We start from the raw sequence: 20,270 nt of genomic DNA on the forward strand, positions 1-20,270 counted from the left end.
TCCTGATGTGAACTAGTGCATCGTCCGATTACTGATGGGCTTATTATGCCAAATCATTGTGTTGCAACTCCAGATAACAATAGAACAACTATTGAGTAACTTTATTAATAATGAAGGGCAAAACGTAATCAAATTTTCATTAATATTTAGTTCCTGTATTAATTTAGCTCCTATGGCTGAAAAATACGAAACTGGTATAAAAATCAGATCGAACATCTGCTCCAGCACACACATAGATTTACAGTGTACGCTACAGACAAGACAATAGTCTTTAATTCCTTGCAGTGTGCGAGCTCTAACACAATTTGTACATAGGCCCTACTGGTGACGACCTTGTGTCACGCAAATTTTTAGGAAAATCGAGGTAAATTCAGCAAACCAATTAAAACAATTCCCCCAGTGCTCTCAAAACCAAACATTTGGAATGGCGGGTCTAAGAAGTAGGTGGAGGGCACTTGACTTAATAACTTCAATATAACTGCATGCAGACAAGCCAATCGAGGTGAGACAACAGCATCTTACCCTCCCCCCCCCCCAACCCCACACAGACGCAGGTCACATGTCAATTGAAAATTGCACCTTTATCTATTTTGCATGTATTTTTAATAGGAATAAGATGTTTTGGGTATTGAAAAAAATGTTGAAAATGTCTTGATCATGTTGCCAACTCTCAAACATCATGCCATTAACATATCCAGTTTTTCGATAATAAAAATAAACAGTGGAGTTACAGAGTAATCCTATGATACTGGTTTTAATTGAAATATTTTTACATTAATTGAATAGAATCACAGCACATTTCTTCAGTACTCAAAGAAAGCCAGTAATACCATTACACACACTCCGAGTATTATAAACAGAATTTTCCTCAAAACTTCTGGCGATACATCTCCCTCAAGTTCAGCACCGAGAATTTCAAAGAATGTTATGTATAAAAATGATCCTGTGCATACACTCTGTAGAATTCCATCTACAAATTCACTGCCCGAAGTTTTGGAATATGCCACAGCCATTCCAATTCCTGCCCCTACAGGAGTCGCCGCAGAAAACGTTAAAATAAGGACAAAAAATTGCCAGCGTTTAAAATTGTCAATCATCCTTAAACTCAACGAGAAAGCTATGAAGCACTTATGAACCACCATAGCTCCAAAAACTGTGGAAATATCTATTTCAGTCTTTTGTATTCCCAACGTTATTCCTTCAAATATGGTGTGAACCAGAAGTACGAGAAACAGCAAAGACACCCGAATCTTGGCAGTTCCAGCATTATCTCTAGGTTGATCATGATATACTTCACCACTAGCATGGCGTCTCGATGTAGTCTGACTGTCAGGAGAAATTTCATCCGGTGCTGGTTCAGGATCTTGGTTGGAATTCACTGAATCTCGGGAATGTTTACGATCTTCTGTCAAATCATGCTTTATAGCCGCCATCTCAATGCTTGAATACTGCCCTTTATTTGATTGTGGAAAAATATTAGTTGCTTCGGAAACGTCAGTATTTTTATCAGGCGCTAGTCTTTGAAAACAAACCTCAGCAATTTTCTCAAAACTCAAACAAACGAATAATCCCATAAGAACTCCAAATTCCGTGATGGGGAATATGGTACGGACGGACGACTCTTTCACAGCATTCTCAGTATGCTCTCTGGCCTCTGGAATCAAATGCATAAACGCTGATCCAAGAAACACACCACCCGTAAAACAGTTTAGACCCCCAAGAAAGGCAGTGTTGAGAGATCCGTCCTTAACCTTTCGATGCCATCTCAGAATAAAAAACGGGAGTGCGCCAAATAATAGCGTAAGGCTGAAAAGTGCAGCGATCAAAGCAATGTGAAGTTCGATGAAGCCCATATCTGAATCCGGACTATCGAAATGTTGACTGAAATCAAAGACTTGCAGAGTAAATGGTGTCTGTAAAGAATGTCGCCTAAAGTCCGCAGCAAGCTGCTTGATGACGTGAAGCTCACGAATCACTCTACGGTGTATTATGGTGTACTCAGGCGCGTAATGGAAACGACACACTGTTGCTCTTCCATTCTTTCTATCTTTTCATTTTGAGCGGGTTTTTTGAGGGGACCTTGCCATATAACACTAGGCCTATATATGTATATCACGGCGGGTTTGTGGATCTGATCCACCGCGACATGATCCAAGAAGCAAGGCTTAGTACGTACTTCCACAAAGTCCGGTTTATTCCTTGTTGAGAGCTGGGACCTCCAGTCAGCTTGCTCAGCTATCTGGTGTGGCCAAGTCCATTCTTCCCTCTCAAAGAATACATAAAAGTTATATAGCCTATTTGAACAATGAACTACTGTTAGAGGTAAATGGTCTTAATTACAGATAGGAAGATGACTTAAGTTGATAAAATTATAATGAAAGAGCGTGGTCAGAGACCATGCACTGTCTGACCATTAACTGTGTAGATAAATGATGTATCTGACCCATTAATTTTCATAACAGTACAGTTGTGATATGCACATGAAAACCAGTGACAATTCATTGTCACAGCATATAGGCATAGGGACCATTCCCATAGATTTGGATCGATCTATCTCCCTGGGGAGTCTCACTAAATGCCTATCAACTTAATCGTCTTAGACCCCATTCCCAGAGATTAGATCGATCCAAACTAGATCGACCTAACTCCCCGGGGGTTCACGCTAAAAAGCTGTCAGTTAATTACCCCTGACATTTAGATCGATCTATCCCCGTTGGGAGTCTCACTAGATTACTGTCAGATAATCCGGCTTAAATGTCCGTCCCGCCTACTACAAGCTGTAAGGGGGTAATTATCTTTACCCCCTAGCTGATACGGTAGGCGTGACAGACATTTAAGCCGGTTACGTGGTAGCAATTTAGTGAGACGCCCCAAAAAATAGACCGATCCAGATGGATCGATCTGGCATGGAACCCAGTTTTAGTGTTATATGGAAGATCCCCCTCAAAAAGGCTGTTCAATATAAAAAATACGGGTTTTATACATGTTACCTTCAGGGCCCTCTTTCCTAGGAGATGTTGAACGTATGGTAGAAAATTGAACTGCACTTTTCGACCATCATCATTGTGCCTAGCAATTAAATTAAATTGTTCACAACGCATCTTATATTTTATTCCTAATTGACATTTTTAATCAGACCCCATCAATTAAACATCCAAGGATGCACTATTAACAAGTGCATAATCTTATATGGAAAGAGAAAATGATTTTAAATACGGCCTTATAATCACTGAGCGCATTCAGATCAGCGGACTCAGGCCGCATTCAGAACAGATGATCCGCGGGTCAAACATGCCGATCCCACTTGAAAGCGATGCCACTCATTCCCTAGTGATCTCCCGCCTCAAGGTGCGTCAATCATTTATTTTTCAACACCAAATAACCTGTAATCTTTTTATTAAAAAAAGTCACGCCCGACTTAGTTGTCTTGTCAGCTGGCTCAGTTGACAATGACATGAGTTAACTACGACTTTTATTTCATTTACCAAGGTAACTGGAGGGTCCTACTGGGTATTTTCGTTACCCGTGACAGCCAATTTCCCCCCGCGATGCATGAAATGTTCATATTATCTAGCGTGATCCGTGGAGCACCTCATCCCCATGACTCGTGAATGTGGCTTTTTATTCCTTGTTCTTCATGAAACGAAGTTATTATACTCAATGATTCGTGATTTTCAACTCACATAGTTTGTAATTTAAATGAGATGTAAATTGAATTTTATACACTGTGATTTGTGATTTGGTGATTTTATTTCCCGTGAAATGTGAACACTACCACCCCAACCCCATGGAACCCTGTAACTGAAACACCCGTTTATACGAATATTGTTCAACGTGATTCACATAACAGCAGCCCAACCGAAACTACTTCACAAAGCGATCACGTGTGAAGAACGCCTACAGTGCAAAATAGCATGTGACCCAGGCTGCCTTCACATTGCAGGAATCAATAACCCGCTTCACATAGCGCTGTACTCCGGTTGAATAATGGCAGTGTAACGGGAAACATGCAATGTGAGACGGGAGTGTTGCCGGGGCTAGACAAGAGGGACGTCACTGACTAAGTCAAAAACTTTTTATCTTATGAGTAATAAGCAAACTTTCTGTCACTATGAATCTAGTTGGGACCAAAGTCCTCGTTTTGGCTATCTTTTTAGCGCTAAAGATTTTATTCGGACTACTTCCTTTGTTTGTGACCCGTTGGTGGACTCTATACATCGCCAGGGACATGGCGCTTTATAATGCACTACTTGGATCCCTCAACTGTTTTGCCGGTGGGGTATTCTTAGGAGTGGCTTTCTTGCACCTGATCCCAGAGGCTAGGGCCGAAATGGACGAAATAATGACTGAAGCTAAAATTCACACCCATTATCCTCTAACTGAACTGGTGGTGGTAATAGGACTCTTTCTTGTGTTGATTTTTGAAATGGTTTTGATGCTGTGTGTAGACCGCGGCGGCTACTTACTTCGACATCTTCATGGTCATTCTCACCACGATGCGGACATGCCGACAGACGTGGGGAAAGTGAATTTAACAGACAAGAACTATGAAGAGGACAAACCAAGCGGACAGCCGGGCGATCCCACATTTTCAAGTAACCCAGATAATAACAGTAGTGGGACGCTTCCTGAACCCAATGTTCTCGACTGCACAGACCGCACGGAGTTAATAGCAGCCAAGACAGGGGCAGTTCCAAAAATACGTATTCTTCTTCTGTATCTTGCCCTTTCATCACATACTGTCTTCGAGGGGCTGGCTCTTGGATTGCAGGACAATAGTGTCCAAGTATGGACTTTATTTGGTGCCATGATGGTCCACGTAATTATCATTACATTCACCCTTAGTATGAAACTGGTGGAAACCTTCAGCTTAAAAACTTTCCTGATTTTCATATTTTGCTTTTCGGCCATTTCTCCCATAGGAATTGGGATCGGGATAATTATAACTGACGTTGGACAGGACACCTTGGCAACGGGTCTAACAACAAGTATTCTGGAGAGTCTAGCTACTGGTACATTTCTGTATGTGACATTTTTCGAAATTCTAAAGAGAGAGCTTGAAAGTGTCACACCATCACAGGGATTGAGAAAAACATTTTTCATCGCTCTGGGTGTTGCTGTAATGGGAGCTCTTGCAATCTTCGAATAGCACAGTCACTAGGTCCAGTGCTTTTCACAAACTAGTTTTGTTTAAAAAAATTAAGTAACGACATTCTAAAATTGCAATTCTGACTGAAGCGCAAAAAAGGACAGGCCTCTGTGACTTCTGTTCACCTTTAGATTTTATTTATAAATATTCTAAAAACATACTTGATCACAAGAAAACTGGCTTTACTATCCAATAAAGATGTCTATAATCATTGACATACGTTAGGTAGTTCTTCACCGACCTAAAACTCAAAACAAAAAATTACTATGTGCCCCCTACGCTGGGAGCACTAGGTTAATCTATATCATACATATACATATATTTTTAATTCAGTTTTCATGCGTGAACGCTTGTGTGTAAATAATAATAATAATAATAATTTTTGCTTGATATAAGCAATTTATTGGTCAGTTATTTAATGGTATCAGTGCTAATTGGTGACACTAAGCAATGTGGATTTCTAAAAAGCATGGAAATGCTGATTAACGTCGTAACGAATAGGCCTATCCCTGCTCTCTTTGCTTTAACAATATGCAAGTCAGCAAAACTTAACTGTTTGATAAGATATGGTATATTGCAATGATTTAAGGTACACAACTGATGACAAACAAAATCACAAATGATCAGTCTCTCACGTTAATTTTAACCCATATCATTTACCAGGGTCATTTGGAGTAATGTCTTCATTCAATGTGCAAATCTGAGAATGGGGCCTATCTATCGCCTTCAGGGCCCTCTTTCCAACGAGACTTTTAACGTATGGTAGGAAATTGAATCCACACTTTCCGACCATCATCATTGTGCCTAGCAAATTGTTCACAACGACTCATATATTTTAAAACCGATTCCTAATTGGCAGTTTTACTCTGACCCCATCAATTTAACTTCCAATGGCACGTGCAAGATAAGCATAATCTCAAATGCAAAAAGAAAATAAGGTAAACCACAACCTCATAATGATTCGCGCATTCTGGTCTATCTTATCTGTCAAGGTGCGTTAATGGGGTCATTCAGAATAGAAGATCCGAGTATCAACTGATCCAAGGATCAAATATGGCGGACCCTACATGAAAGGAAAGCCGCTTAATCCTGTAATGATTTCTCCGCCTCTCACACGCCTCCCCTTGTGTGTCGTCCCTGCAGGGGCACAGTAATTAAATATCGGCTTCCTTCGACCGGACGCGTGGGGAGGCGTGTAAGAGGAGGAGAGACCATTTCAGGATTAAGCGATCTTCCTTTCATGTCGGGTCCGCCATATTTGATCCTTGGATCAGTTGATACTCGGATCTTCAATTCTGAATTGCCCATATTTACTTATCAACTCAAACTTTCTTTTAATCTTTTAAGTGCTGCTTATAGTTTCGCAAGTTCTTTATAACACAACATCTTTTCAATTTTTTTTAAATGTCACGTCTGACTTGGGTGTATTGTCAGCTGGCTCACCCAAGTCAGACGTGACATTTATAAAAAAATTCACGTCTGACTTGGGTGTATTGTCAGCTGGCTCAGTTGACAATGACATATGGGTTAACTGAGTATTATTCGGAATCGACATGTTTTTGCTGTCGTGTTGTTCTTTTATTTACCAAGCTAACTGGAGGGTCCCTTTGGGTAATTTCTTTACCCTCGAAAGCCACTTTTTATTTCCCCCGCGCTGCGTGTAATGTTCATATTATTTAGCGTGATCCGTGAAGCACGCCTGAAGTGAACGCGGCTTTTTATTCCTTTTCCTTCGTGAAACGAAGTTTATTATACGAAGTGATTCGTGATTTTCAACTCGCCGAACTCGCATTCTATGAGATATGAACAAAGACTTAACAACGATTTGATGATTTTATTTCACGTGAAATGTGAAACTACCCCCCATGGGACCCTCTTACTGGGCCTCCCGTTTATATTGTTCAACGTGATTCACATAACAGCAGCCCAAGCCACTTCACAAAGCGATCACGTGTGAAGGCTGTGATCGTCTGCAGTGCAGAGTACAATGAGACCCAGGCTAGGTCAAAGGGTCGCTTTCACATTGCAGGTATCAATAATATAACCCGCTTCACATAGCGCTGTGCTCAGGTTATATAATGGCAGAGTAACGGGAAACATTCGATGTGAGACGGGAGTGTTGCCGGGGCTAGACAAAAGGGACGTCACTGACTAAGTCAAGAACAGATTTTTTATCATATGAAGTATAAGCAAACTTTCTGTCACCATGAATCTAGTTGAGACCAAAGTCCTCGTTTTGGCTATCTTTTTAGCGCTGAAGATTTTATTCGGACTACTTCCTTTGTTTGTGACCCGTTGGTGGACTCTATACATCGCCAGGGACATGGCGCTTTATAATGCACTACTCGGATCCCTCAACTGCTTTGCCGGTGGGGTATTCTTAGGAGTGGCTTTCTTGCACCTGATCCCAGAGGCTAGATCCGAAATGGACGAAGTAATGACTGAAGCTAAAATTCACACTCATTATCCTCTAACAGAACTGGCGGTGGTAATAGGACTCTTTCTTGTGTTGATTTTTGAAATGGTTTTGATGATGTGTATAGGCCGCGGCGGCTACCTACTTCGACATCTTCATGGGCATTCTCACCACGATGCGGACGTGCCGACAGACGTGGGGAAAGTGCATTTAACAGACACAAACCATGGAGAGGAAAAAACAAACGGACAGCCGGGCAGGCCCTCGCTTTCAAGTAACCCAGAAGATAACAGTAGTGGGACGCTTTCTGACCCCAATGTTCTCGACTGCACAGACCGCACGGAGCTACTAGCAGCCAAGACAGGGGCAGTTTCCAAAATACGTATTCTTCTACTGTATTTTGCTCTTTCATCACACGCGGTCTTCGAGGGGCTGGCTCTTGGATTGCAAGACAATAGCGTCCATGTATGGACTTTATTTGGCGCCATGATGGTCCACGAAATTATCATTACATTCACCCTTAGTATGAAACTTGTGGAAACTTTTAGCTTAAAACCTTTCCTGATTTTCATATTTTGCTTTTCGGCCATTTCTCCCATAGGAATTGGAATCGGGATAATTATAACTGATGTTGGACAGAACACCTTGGCAACGGGTCTAACAACAAGTATTCTGGAGAGTCTAGCCACTGGTACATTTCTGTATGTAACATTTTTCGAAATTCTGAAGAGAGAGCTTGAAAATGGCACACCAACACAGGGATTGAGAAAAACATTTTTCATCGTTCTGGGGTTTGCTGTAATGGGAGCTCTTGCAATCTTCGAACAGCACGATCACTAGCAGGCCCGTAGCCAGCAATTTCAAAAGGGGGGTTCGTTTTTTTGAAAAAGTGGACCTTTTCCCATAAAAACTTCATGTACCTAGATCAAATTTTTACCCAGAGTGGACCTTTTCCCAGCAAAAGGGGCGGTTCTTTCGAACCCCCCGAACCCCCTGGCTACGGGCCTGCTAGGCCCAGTGCTTTTCACAAACTAGTTTTGTTGAAAAAATAAGTAACGACATTCTAAAAGTGCAATTCTGACTGAAGCGCGAAAAAGGACAGGCGCCCGCATATCCTGCTCAGTGAAATTGAACGAATGTGAATGAAATTAGTTAACCAGCATTGTATTAAGCAATTTTCACGAAATGGAAGATTTTCCTGTCGAATTTTGTCAAAAGTTGTGTAATTGCGAATTGATTAATGTATTATTAACGGACTATATTGCATTAATGAATTAACACTTTATATTTCGATTCTCCTGTGTTTAATTTTTTTTTTTTTTGATTAGGTTATCATTAAGTCGTCCTTCGAAAAGGGATCCTGGTAAATAAATGAGATTTTGCCTCTTTACTAATTATGCATTAGTGAAATACACGTATGAATGTAGTAATGAAGTGATCTTTGTGATTCATTGCAATTTTCTGCTATTACCGCTGTTCATACTGTAACATGCATGGAAATCTAAAAACTGGATACATGCATGTCCCTATGTGACTTCGGTCCTCCTCTAGATTTTTTAAAAATTATATTCTAACAACGTACTTGTTCACTGCAAACTGGCATTACTATCCAATAAAGATGTCTATAATCATTGGCATTCGTTAGGTAGTTCCGCACTTATATAAAACTCAAAACAAAAATTAACCATGTGTCCTTTATGCTGGGTGAACTAGGTTAGTCTAGATCATATACACATTTTTAATTTACAGTTTGCATGCCTGCGTGCTCGTGTAAGAAAACAAATATAAATTTTGCTTGATGTAAACAATTTATTGGTCAATTATTTACTGGCGTCAGTCCGGTTGGTGACATTAAGCCATATGTAATAAAACAAATATAAATGTTTCCTTGATATTAGCAATTTATTGGTTCTTTACTGGTGCCAGTCTAGTTGGCGGTACTAAGCAATATGTAATAAAAAATATAAATTTCTGCTTCAGCAATATGCATTTCTATAATGTATATTAATGCACATTGTCATAAGGCACATTTCTGTTCTCTTTGCTTTTTTTAATGCAAGTAAATAAAACTTAACTGTGAGTTAAGAAATGATATATTGCAATAATTAAATGTACATAAGTGATACAAAACAAAATCACAAATAATCAGTCTCTCAAGTTGATTTCCATCATTTTCATTTTTTCAAAAAAAAAAAAAAAAATGCAAGGAAATAAAACTTGACTGTGTGATAAGAAATGATATATTGCAATAATTAAACATACACAAGTGATTAACCAATCACTGGGGTAATGTCTCCATTCAATGTTCAATTCTGAGCACTCTCAAGAAGGCTTATTCATATAGAGAGAAATTCCACAGATCTCAATCTGAATTTTAAAAAAATCATTTAAATTTCACACTTTTCTTGGAAGAAATTCGGCAACCATCATTCCATAATAACTTGGGTGGTAGTTTACGAGTAGCCTATGAGTCCAGCTGTCCAGTCCTGCAGCCTGTAGCATACCATGCAGCATCACCAGCCCTGGAAAACAATACACATGAATTCAGACCAAGACTATTGCAGACAGGAAATCTGCAAAAAAAAAAGTTATCAGATGACTAGATTTCAGTGAAACCACCATGCACAGAAACACAGGTATACATACTGAAGTTAAATGTGTTGGACAGTTTATAATAAAAAATCCTTGGGTAAAGAATCCTGGTTATGATGATGTTTTCAGGCTGATGTCTGGTCTAAAAAAAGTCCTGCTCTGAACAGGGCATGAACAGCGAAAAAAAAACAAAAAAAAACATTTAATTTACAAATGAATATAAGAGTAACAGTTGATATTTCTTTAACAGAAGCTACTGTTTCTGTAATAAGTGTACTCCTACAGTAATGGTGGTGCAATGCTGTAAATTGTTTTGAAACGTGCTTATAAATAAACATAAGACTACTAACCTGTGTATCCACAGGATTTAGCCTCATCTACATAGCTGGCTGCAGTCTTCAGGAGAGCGTCTGGCTGCAGTGTAGATGCCCAGGTTCCACAGGCCTACAGAGTACAATGACATTACCATGTTGTCATGCAAACAAGAAAACATTTTCCTTCCAAACTTAAAATAATTTGAACATTTTCTCTCATCATCTATTACAGCAGTCTGTTATTCTGTGTTTGTTGTTTAAATTGAAGAGCCTTTGTTGATTGTAATCGTACCATGGTAACCAAGTTAAAAGACTGCCACTGAACATAATATCAAATGATTTTTCTCTGTAAACCACAAACACAAGAACATATGGTGAATTGAACTGAACCCTTAAAAATGATGATAACTGATGTAAGATTTATAGATATACTCAGACATAATTATGTTAACTTAATTTAGTTAAATGTAACCACAATTAAGCTTTAATGTATTCAGATGTGTGTGTCAAGTTGCATGTCAGCTAGAACAGTTAATTTTAAATGCAATATGTTATATGGAAGAAGTGGAATACATGTGCAATTAATTTTTAATCTATTAAGATGTATATAAGCATATGGCACAATGCACGGCAGTTATGGAAGTTAATTTAAAATGCAAATTAAGATCAATCATAAAAGAGGCAACAGAGCAACACAGAGAGATACATGCATAGACAGTGAGATAGACAGACACACTTAAAGAGAATCTTACAGTAAAAGAGTTTTGCAGAAACAAACCATGTTACAGGAAATTATAAATGCGTCTCAGTTGTGTTGTTTTTGAAAATCAACAAGACCCTGTATGGCTGTTACAGAATATTAAAGAAAGTCTCCAACCTTGTCAAAGGGCTCCGAGGCATTAGAATACCCATAAGGCCCTTCTTCAGAGTGGGTGTGGGCCAAGTCAGCACTGATTATCACAACAACTTTCTTGTCAGCTAATTCTTCTAGTTCCTGGTAAAGCTTTTGTCCTTGATATTGAAATAAGACTTATTAATGAATAATTAATGAATTCAGTGACATATGCAACCTGTCACAGAAGTGCTTTTAGAAGACAAATCTTAATAACAAATGTTCTCATCTTCTACACAAAACAAATCTATATACTTATTAAAATCCATATTGCATCTCAGAATGATTATCATAGCTCAATGACACTAACTGATTGCCTTTTTAATAGAATATAAAAATTTTAAAAAAATATTCACATGATTGAAATTACCTAACATTAAAAGTTCTGGTATCATTTTTACTGACTCTTTATATCTTTTTGAAGGCTGTGAAATAACAACTATCTTCATATTTTTCAAGTCCTTGATAAAACTGAGATGAATCACTTCTGCCCACCTGAAAAGCCAAAATGCTCAAATCTTCATTTACAAAAAAAAAAAAAAAAAAATATATATATATATATATATATATATATATATATATATATATATATATATATATATATATATATATATATATATATATATCCTCGTTTTTAATAATCTCCCAATGCATAATTTTCCATATAATTAATTGCTTCCAAGACAACTTGCATCATTTTGGGATCAATTTCAATAATTTAATTTTAAAAAAATTAATAAATTTAATTACAATATAATTTAATCAATTGATTGTTATGTAATCTATACTACCCTAATTGTAACATTTATATCAAAACAAATATGATAGTTAGGATATTTATTTCCATCTACAAATGGTTTGTGGCAGTATTAATTAGATTAAGTTTAAGAAACATCTCTCTGACCTCAAGGGGAAAGCGTCGTTGCTCTCCCCTGGTGGGCCAAACGCGCTCAAGCCAGTTACGTCAAATTTCTGTCCAGACAGATTTTTTAAGAGTCCATTAGTGGTATTTACATCAAAATTAGCCGTCATGTAGGGGTCCATGTTCCACCCTACCCAGGTTCTTCTAATATTCTACTTGTCACTGATGCTTGGGAGAGGGAATATAACCACAGACTCACATCTTCAGTCCCAAGTCTAAAAGTCCTTTATTAAGTCCAAGCATTCAGCCTTTATACACATTATCTCCTGAGAATCTATCTGCATGCCACAGTGGCAGCAACTCATTTAAATACTAATTGCAATGCAATAGATAAGAATTGAGGGCTTCTACTTTTAAGTTATATCAGTTCTACTTATCAGGTATACCTATACAGAGGATGATAAATATTCATTCAAGACTGAAGTAAGGTGAATGATAATATGCTGACTGATTACAATTATAAACATAATATGTAAATGAGTGATTTCATCACATGCATTTAGTGGAACCTAACAGTCAGTTCATAACAACAAGGCGGGCAGGCACAGTTGTCAGTGTCTGCAAAACCATGCCCAGTAGGGTTCATATAAAACGCAAATCTGCTGAGATCAGACGTACACTCCATGCGGGGTGCTTAAAAATATTACATCTGGTTTCTTTTCTGAAATTTGATGTCCAATATCCACGCAGGCTTTATGAACTTCCCAGGCTTGTTGTTTTGCTGTTTCGTTTGTCGTATTAAAATAGGAAGGATCTAAAGCAATACCACCGTGGGGGATAACAAATGTACCGATTATCGCCATAGCTTCACTGACAGGGAAGCTTAAAGCTGCAACTAAATGTATTCCAGTAAATAACGTCTGTAACGTAGACACAACCATTAGGCCTGATTGCCACACACACGGTTGTGTGGCGGAAGGATCCCTTTTGGTTGTGGTGCAACAAGAGTTAGTTTGGTTTGGTATACAAGTCATAAAACAAAGAGATTGTAAACTTCATTGAAATTGGACATTATCTTAAAAACTTGAATAGTTTTATACATTTCTGCCTTGTAAGACTATTGTAAAAAATAGTCCTCTGTATCAGGTGGTGAGGTGGTCAAGATGGCGGCCTCCATGTGCTGCCGTAGACTGGAAGGTCTATGGAAGTTAAACACTAATATGCGCCTGCAGTATATCGGTAATATTTATTGGATTGCTGTAAGATATACCGGGTCCTTTACATCTCCACTTTATACCTCAAATTCACTACAGAATTGAGTTTGACTGCCTTTTGGTTTATTCCTAATTTGCCTAGTACTACCCGGTGTTGTGCATTGGTCTACTATTCAAGTCGTATGCCTTTTAAGTAGGCAGTCCATCTGTGGCTCCATACGGTTCTATTTACACACGTTCACTCAAAGACACACCCGTTGTTCACATAATATTGACCCCTTTATTTTAATTGTAGGAAAGAGGACCATTCTCTCTGATGCATACCGATGTGATAAGGCTTGGAAGGTATATCTACAGGCCCCAACACTGAGAGAGGTTGATGCAGGTGTGCAATTAGACATTTCTGAAAACTGTAAAATCAGATCTAGGAGACTTTCTGTAAAGTAGTAAATTTTCTTATCAAATATTAATAACTGATTTGAATGTAATGTCACTGGGCATTATATACAGAAGTATGTTATTTTAGTGTATATACCAGTACAGTGGGTTTATAAGTAATATGCACCTTGGATGTGAAATGTCTTATATTATTTATTTAAACCTTTTTTTTTTATTTTCAGTTTCTTTCCAGAATGAAATTTACAATAAATACCAAAAACTAAAGAATGTCAGTGCAGTAGACATTGATATTGTGAGTATTTTTAAAAACAGCAAAAATAAAAAAAAGTTTACTCGATCCACAGGAAATGTATGCAGTAAGATTTAAAATCCATTTTATATATATATATATTTCTGAGACTATACATAATACGTTTATATTTTCACATATGCTTGGGGTTTGTGCTTATGTTTTAGAAAATTCAGCAGCCTCTGGCAACATCTATTTGCATTATTTTTCAGCTAGCCCACGTTCTGCCTTCAGTACCACCAGTTCAGTTGCCATTTACAGTGGAGCTCTTTGAAATGTAAGGGAATGACAACCCTGTTTATTGCCAAACATACCATTCTAGGTCTTGTTTTTAAGATTAAATATTACCTAAGGCTACAAAAACAGAACAAGAAATATAAAATAATGTTCAAGTTAAATGATCTCATAATGACTATTTTAATTTGCCAAATGTTATACTTGATCAAATATGGGTTTTGTGTATATTTTGTTTGACAATTTTTAAATCATGCACATTATACAAATGCTGTTATTATAAACAGGTTCAGACACTGTAGGGAAGCTGTGGAAGCGAAAGAATCATATCATTATGCACTCATTCGCAGTTGTATAGAAATGAAGAATGAAAAAATGCTCATGAGCATGCTAAGTAAAAAGGTATGTATCACTACAGGCTCTTAAGGATATTGTCACCTTTCGCCCAAAACCCCTTATTTACTGCCTTACATACATTATTTTGGGTAATAGATAAATTTTCAGTGTTCAGTGAATAAATTAATTAAATTTAAACATATGTCATCTTAGAGGTGATGTCATAATTGGGATTTTGGGGTAAAAACTGAAAAATTGGTTTCTCAAATTTCTCTCTCAGCTGAGCACCCACGATCACTGTTTCAACACCAATTTAATGCACCATTTAGTACTCCAAAACCAGTGATTTTTCTTAAAATTCTTAGTTCGATTTTATCGTAAATAAAGCAAAATAATGTTTCAACACCAATTTAATGCACCATTTATTACTCCAAAACCAGTAATTTTTTCTTAAAATTCTTAGTTCAGATTTTATTGTTGATAAAGCAAAATAATACCTTTGTTTAATGAAAATCTGTAATTAGGGGCTTATAAGGCCACACTTTTTTATTTTTATGGATGACATCCTCTGGGTACCCCAAAATCGGTGCGAGAGGGCGAAAAAAAAAAAACGGTTCAAAAAAAAAATACTGCTTAAGTAAAGGAATGCTGTCAGTACACAGCTGGAAACACAAATTTTACCACAGAAACACGTATCAAACTAACAATATGTCTTTATCCATGCTCTCAAAATATTAAAGCATTGTGAATACTTCGTAGAAATGTAAAAAAAAGCCATGAATAGATATACTTCTTATTACAAAATCTATTAAGGTTATTTCATGCATTTTGTTGGTATAGCAATCAATAAAACAAATATCAAACAAACAGTGTGTCTTTATTTGTATTCTCAGAATATTAAAGCATTTTGAACACTTCACAGAAATGTTTAAAAAATGATGCAAAGATATGCTTAATACTACCAAATCTATTAAAGGTCATTTCGGACGATGCCATTTTGTCTACTTCGACTCACACGGCCAAACTGTCAGGTGGCCTGTCCGACCTTCAGCCCACCAAATACCTCGACGCCCTTGTCGACCCTTTTTTCGCTACAGAAAACCTGGTAGCCTATGTGCTGCTTTGTACAGAATGTCACTGAAATTTTTCGGGCGATAATCGCTGGCGGCCGCCAGCCTTTCGCACAATTGTAAAAAGGTGATATCTCCATGCCCAATATCAATGGCATACCAATCCAAAACGACGGCACCCGTTCTCTTTATGACTTTAATTGTCGTGTAATTTGAAAGTAATCCTAGAGATGAATTTGACGGCAAAGCGATTCCACGTGGCGATAATGCGCATGCGCAGAAAGCTCATTTCCTGGCAAATTCAATAACGACGTTTGCGCCAACCGACTTCGTTGGGGGCTGGGGGGGGGGATTTTTTTTTTTTTTTCGGAGAACGGGCGAAAATCGGTGCGCGCGCAGGATGTCATCCATAAAAATAAAAAAGTGTGGCCTAACTCCATAACAAAAGCATTTAAACCAAAATGATGGCACAAGATTATAGCTCATATACTTGTGATCAACGCTGCCAATTTTTGTGTTAAAATCTTGTTCAGGGATGAAGTTTCTCCCAATACTAATTGTATCTCACCTCAAAATAGAAAGGTGTGAAATTGACGATTTAACCTTTGAGTTGTCTTTGCTTTTACATTGTAACGAGAAACATAAATGCCAATATTTCATATTTTCATGGGTGTTTTTAGTGTTTTAAATCAGCACAAAGATTGAATAAGATGCATTAGTGAATAATTAGATGCAGGAAAAAACTCACTATAGGTTTCTGGATGATATTAAAGAGTTACAATATCCTTAAGTATCTTTTGGTAAATATTCTACATAGTTTATAGAGGGTGCCTGAAATGTTAATTCTAAATATAATTTTTAGTCAGACTTTTACCAACTAGATATTTATACCTCTTCTGTTTTACAGCTTAAATATGGTGTCTTTCCTGACAACTACTCTGGCAACATCCTTATGGACCATCTGATAAAACAAGAAAACTATGCAGGTATGGAACTGTTAATAATTCTTATTTGAATGAACAAAAATGAGTTCAAAAGATGTACAATAGTATGCAATAAATTTTACTTCTTTAATAAATGTTTGTGTAAGACAGTGCAGCTGCATCCATTTTAAGATGCATTAAACTGATATTTTCTTTACATTTTCCTCGTATTATCTAGATGCAGCAAAGGTAAGCTATGGGTTCATGCTACAGAATGAACTGGGTCATCCATCTACCAGACTTATGTGTTTATACTCATGTGCCTTACATCTACAAAATGGTGCTGTAGTGAAGGTTGAACCACAGGAGGAGCAGGAGACTGTTTTAGAGGAAGAATCACAAGCTACTAGTGAACTTATAGAAGAAGAAAAAGAAGTTGAATATAAATTGGTAGGTTATGCTCTGCAAGGTGAAGCACCATATATTTATATCATTTTGTAACTTACCATATATCAGTCTTTGGAAAAGAAGGCACAAATTAATCCAATAAGAAAGATAGGACACTTTTGGAAAATTGTTTTGCCAAAGCAAAACTGCACTGATAAGTTATTGAGTCATTGAGCTGCAGACTGCATTGCATTTGAGGGCATTTATTTTTAAAATTATATTTGTAAGTTAAAAGGGGAGCCCCCACCCCAATAATAATAATAATAATAATGGTGCATAAGAGATTATTTTAATACTTAATTTTCCTTTGCTTTTGTAAGCATTCAATCATGACATCAAATATTTTATTTCATTTCCATTTTGGTGCCAATTAACTCCTCTCATTTCAGAGACCTGTACTTTATATCTCTCTGCCATACTATGATGATCACTTTGACATCCGAGATGATGTGCTTCTGCTGGGTAAAACCTTTCATGCCCTTGGACAGGTGTTGCCAGAGGAACAGAAGTTAATGAGCCAGAGCTGCAAGTTCTTAGGGCTAGGCCTATACCAAAAGTTTGAGAAAGGACTAGAGCTAGGGAGAAATATTCTAGAGTCAGATGACAAAAATGTTTTATCAAAAATGGCAGTAAGTGCTTTTGGAAAAATACAGTCCATCCATTGTGTGTCTATTTTAGACTTTTTTACAGAGCCAGTGAAGAATCTCGATATACGTATATTCATTATTTATAGGAATACAGAAGTATTTACTACAGTGATTGTCACGTTGAAAATGTTATAACATGATGGTCGTGAAGAACCAAGAATAAGCTGTTTTTTATGGTGGAGAGAATACTTGAATGTACCAGTAATTTATAGAAAACAGTTTGTGAATTTCTTGGTCAGAAAGAAAGTCTCATTTAAAAGTGTACCAATATGTCAGATGTATACATGGTTTAAAAGTTTAATGTAATTTTTTCAATAGGTTGAGTTTTTCACCCAAAGTTTGGAGAATGCTCCTACACGGGAAGAAGAAGTGCCAGATATAGATCCAGGGCTGTTGAAAATGAAACATGTAAAATACAAGTTGAGACTGACTGAAAAAATGAAGGAGGAGCGTTTGTCTGAGCTAAAGGTATGATATATAGCAATTTGTAAATTAGTCATCTAGTTGTATTTTACGTAAATGAAGTTATGAATCTTTTACTAGTCTTGGGTAGATTCCATAATGAGATTTAGAATAGCTTCAGCTGTGTGCTAGATAGACTGGCCAAAGCCTCGTGAGATGAAGATGCATTAGATTTTAGTAAAGTTTATTTATGTAAAGGTATAGTTTGAAGATACGACAGTGAGTTCACAATGTTGACTAGTTATGTTGGTAGTATAGTTTTGTGTGAAGTTTTTTTACATTCCTCTTTATCAGATATTAAATGGATAGCCACATTTCTGCTGACATTGTATGTTATTACTAAGCTACAGGTGGCTAAAGAAAACTAGCTGGGTTAGGCTTCGTTCACATGCAATGTCTATTTTGTAAATTCTATTTTCTATTTTCGGTATGTCTTATGATCACGCTCTGTGCCCTGAATATCCTGCGGCGTAATTACTGGCAGCGCGAGCCAGTTACTATAGGTTACTATAAGTAACTGGCTCGCGCTGCCAGTAATTACGCGGCGGGATATTCAGGGCACAGACTGTGATCATAAGACATACCGCGAATAGAAAATAGAATTTAGAAAATAGACATTGCATGTGAATGAAGCCTTATTTTCTGTTGTCTCTCACTTTTTTTGAAAATGACCGAGTAGATCAAGCCAAAGTGTTGAGTCCTTGACAAGTATTTTATTACTGTCATGGTAATTAATCTTTGGCACATTAATGCCAGGCTAGCATTCTGTAAAACATCCTGATGCATTTAACTTGCTTGGAATTTGCTTGCTTCTGGTACATGTGAACATATGCATGTATGCCCATGTGAAATACTTATTTTCATATTTATTATTTAAAATCAGCAGAGATGTTTTATTCCATTTCAGGATTTAACACAGAAGTTGTCCAATGAAGGAAAAATTGCTGAAGATGATTTATGCGAGGTGGCGAAATCATATGTTGAAAAGGAACTTCCACAATATGAGGAAAATGATATAAAAGCCCAAGAAGATTCATTTAGAAAATGGAGTGAGGACAGAGAAATATCTGTTGATAAACAGATTAAATATTACCTAAGGCTACAAAAACAGAAAGCCATTCATGTACAACTGAAGAAGTTGGAAATAAGAGAAAAAGAAATGGAATTTAGGCTTGATCCCAAACACTTTAAAAAGCTGACTAAAAAGCAGAGAAAGCTTGAAAGGTTGAAGGTGAAGGAGCGTGCCAGGGCAGTGGCCGAACGTAAGAAGAAGGAAGAGGCTGGATGGGAACTTTGATTTCTTGTGAAAATTTCATTTCAAATTTTTTCATGGACTCGTTTTTGGCATCCCCCCACTTTAATTATTTTTTTATTGCAGTGTCTTGTCAGTTTAACTTTTTTTTGTATCAATCAATTTTTAAGCAAAAATTATTGAAATGAAATTAATAAACATGCGTGTAATATTATAATGAGTAAAAAGGAATTGTACTACGCAACCCTGCTTTGAGTCATCCTTTCACATATTGCATTTGATAACATATTTCTCATATCACACATTTACATAAACCAGTCAATTACCAGAAATAAAATAATATTTTGTAGTAAAAGATAAAAAGATCTCCCTTCTTTAAGGTGTACAATTTTACGTGGTTATTGTATTTGTGAAATAAATACCTTTGAATATACTGTATTAGACAAATTGGCATGTGTTCTTACCTGTGGATTAAATTTTTTTTACATTTGCATTCTAATTACTATTTCTAATCACCATTTAAAACGGGCCAAACAAAATGTTTTAGATAATTAATCAGCTGCAAGTCTTAGTAAACTGGTGGATGAAATTTGCTGCTTTGTAAGCATGATATTCAATGAGCATAACAGCTCAATGGGATTTTTTTGTTTTCTCTGGAGGGGGGGGGGGGGGGGGGGGGGAGATGTCAGATCCACAGAATGGACAATTATAGAGCATAAAAACACCGCTTAGATTTTTCCTGGGTCAACTGTAAATTTCTCCCACTATCCAA

General features: G+C 37.1%; 5 protein-coding genes across 5 annotated transcripts; 3 read left to right on the plus strand and 2 right to left on the minus strand.

Annotated features, from left to right (window-relative positions):
• Window positions 1-727: 727 nt before the first annotated feature.
• On the minus strand, window positions 728-2,300 carry LOC106173782 (zinc transporter ZIP1). The gene has a single exon (XM_013555021.2). The coding sequence runs from the start codon at window positions 1,851-1,853 to the stop codon at window positions 804-806; it is 1,050 nt and encodes a 349-aa protein (XP_013410475.2). The 5' UTR covers window positions 1,854-2,300; the 3' UTR covers window positions 728-803.
• A 1,057-nt stretch (window positions 2,301-3,357) lies between these two features.
• Window positions 3,358-5,250, plus strand: LOC147764269 (zinc transporter ZIP1-like). Its single transcript, XM_087001410.1, has one exon. The coding sequence runs from the start codon at window positions 4,112-4,114 to the stop codon at window positions 5,147-5,149; it is 1,038 nt and encodes a 345-aa protein (XP_086857536.1). The 5' UTR covers window positions 3,358-4,111; the 3' UTR covers window positions 5,150-5,250.
• Window positions 5,251-6,986: 1,736 nt separating this feature from the next.
• Window positions 6,987-9,198, plus strand: LOC106173785 (zinc transporter ZIP1-like). Its single transcript, XM_086999295.1, has one exon. The coding sequence runs from the start codon at window positions 7,356-7,358 to the stop codon at window positions 8,403-8,405; it is 1,050 nt and encodes a 349-aa protein (XP_086855421.1). The 5' UTR covers window positions 6,987-7,355; the 3' UTR covers window positions 8,406-9,198.
• A 555-nt stretch (window positions 9,199-9,753) lies between these two features.
• Window positions 9,754-13,214, minus strand: LOC106173794 (uncharacterized). The gene is given in 7 exon segments (XM_086999294.1): window positions 9,754-10,087; window positions 10,508-10,601; window positions 11,349-11,482; window positions 11,734-11,858; window positions 12,268-12,395; window positions 12,806-12,898; window positions 12,900-13,214. Coding segments are annotated over 7 exon segments (969 nt in total). The 5' UTR covers window positions 13,167-13,214; the 3' UTR covers window positions 9,754-9,959.
• A 93-nt stretch (window positions 13,215-13,307) lies between these two features.
• On the plus strand, window positions 13,308-19,945 carry LOC106173792 (uncharacterized). Its single transcript, XM_013555031.2, has 10 exons — window positions 13,308-13,464; window positions 13,735-13,824; window positions 14,060-14,130; window positions 14,340-14,404; window positions 14,649-14,763; window positions 16,675-16,753; window positions 16,929-17,140; window positions 17,527-17,766; window positions 18,103-18,252; window positions 19,154-19,945. The coding sequence occupies exons 1-10, from the start codon at window positions 13,389-13,391 to the stop codon at window positions 19,541-19,543; spliced, it is 1,488 nt and encodes a 495-aa protein (XP_013410485.2). The 5' UTR covers window positions 13,308-13,388; the 3' UTR covers window positions 19,544-19,945.
• The last annotated feature ends 325 nt before the right edge of the window (window positions 19,946-20,270 follow it).

This window comes from Lingula anatina, chromosome 1 (assembly GCF_051362555.1).
Source record: "Lingula anatina isolate TDL-2025a chromosome 1, LinAna3.0, whole genome shotgun sequence".
In the NCBI taxonomy this organism is placed as follows: domain Eukaryota; kingdom Metazoa; phylum Brachiopoda; class Lingulata; order Lingulida; family Lingulidae; genus Lingula; species Lingula anatina.

Bases quoted from the DNA above. Each gene is read 5' to 3' on its own strand.
- LOC106173792 (XM_013555031.2), top strand. From the start codon at position 13,389: ATGGCGGCCTCCATGTGCTGCCGTAGACTGGAAGGTCTATGGAAGTTA. The intron at 14,131-14,339 runs GTGAGTATTTTT...ATTATTTTTCAG, and splicing joins GTGCAGTAGACATTGATATT to CTAGCCCACGTTCTGCCTTC. The intron at 17,767-18,102 runs GTAAGTGCTTTT...TTTTTTCAATAG, and splicing joins ATGTTTTATCAAAAATGGCA to GTTGAGTTTTTCACCCAAAG.
- LOC106173785 (XM_086999295.1), top strand. From the start codon at position 7,356: ATGAATCTAGTTGAGACCAAAGTCCTCGTTTTGGCTATCTTTTTAGCG.
- LOC147764269 (XM_087001410.1), top strand. From the start codon at position 4,112: ATGAATCTAGTTGGGACCAAAGTCCTCGTTTTGGCTATCTTTTTAGCG.
- LOC106173782 (XM_013555021.2), bottom strand. From the start codon at position 1,853: ATGGGCTTCATCGAACTTCACATTGCTTTGATCGCTGCACTTTTCAGC.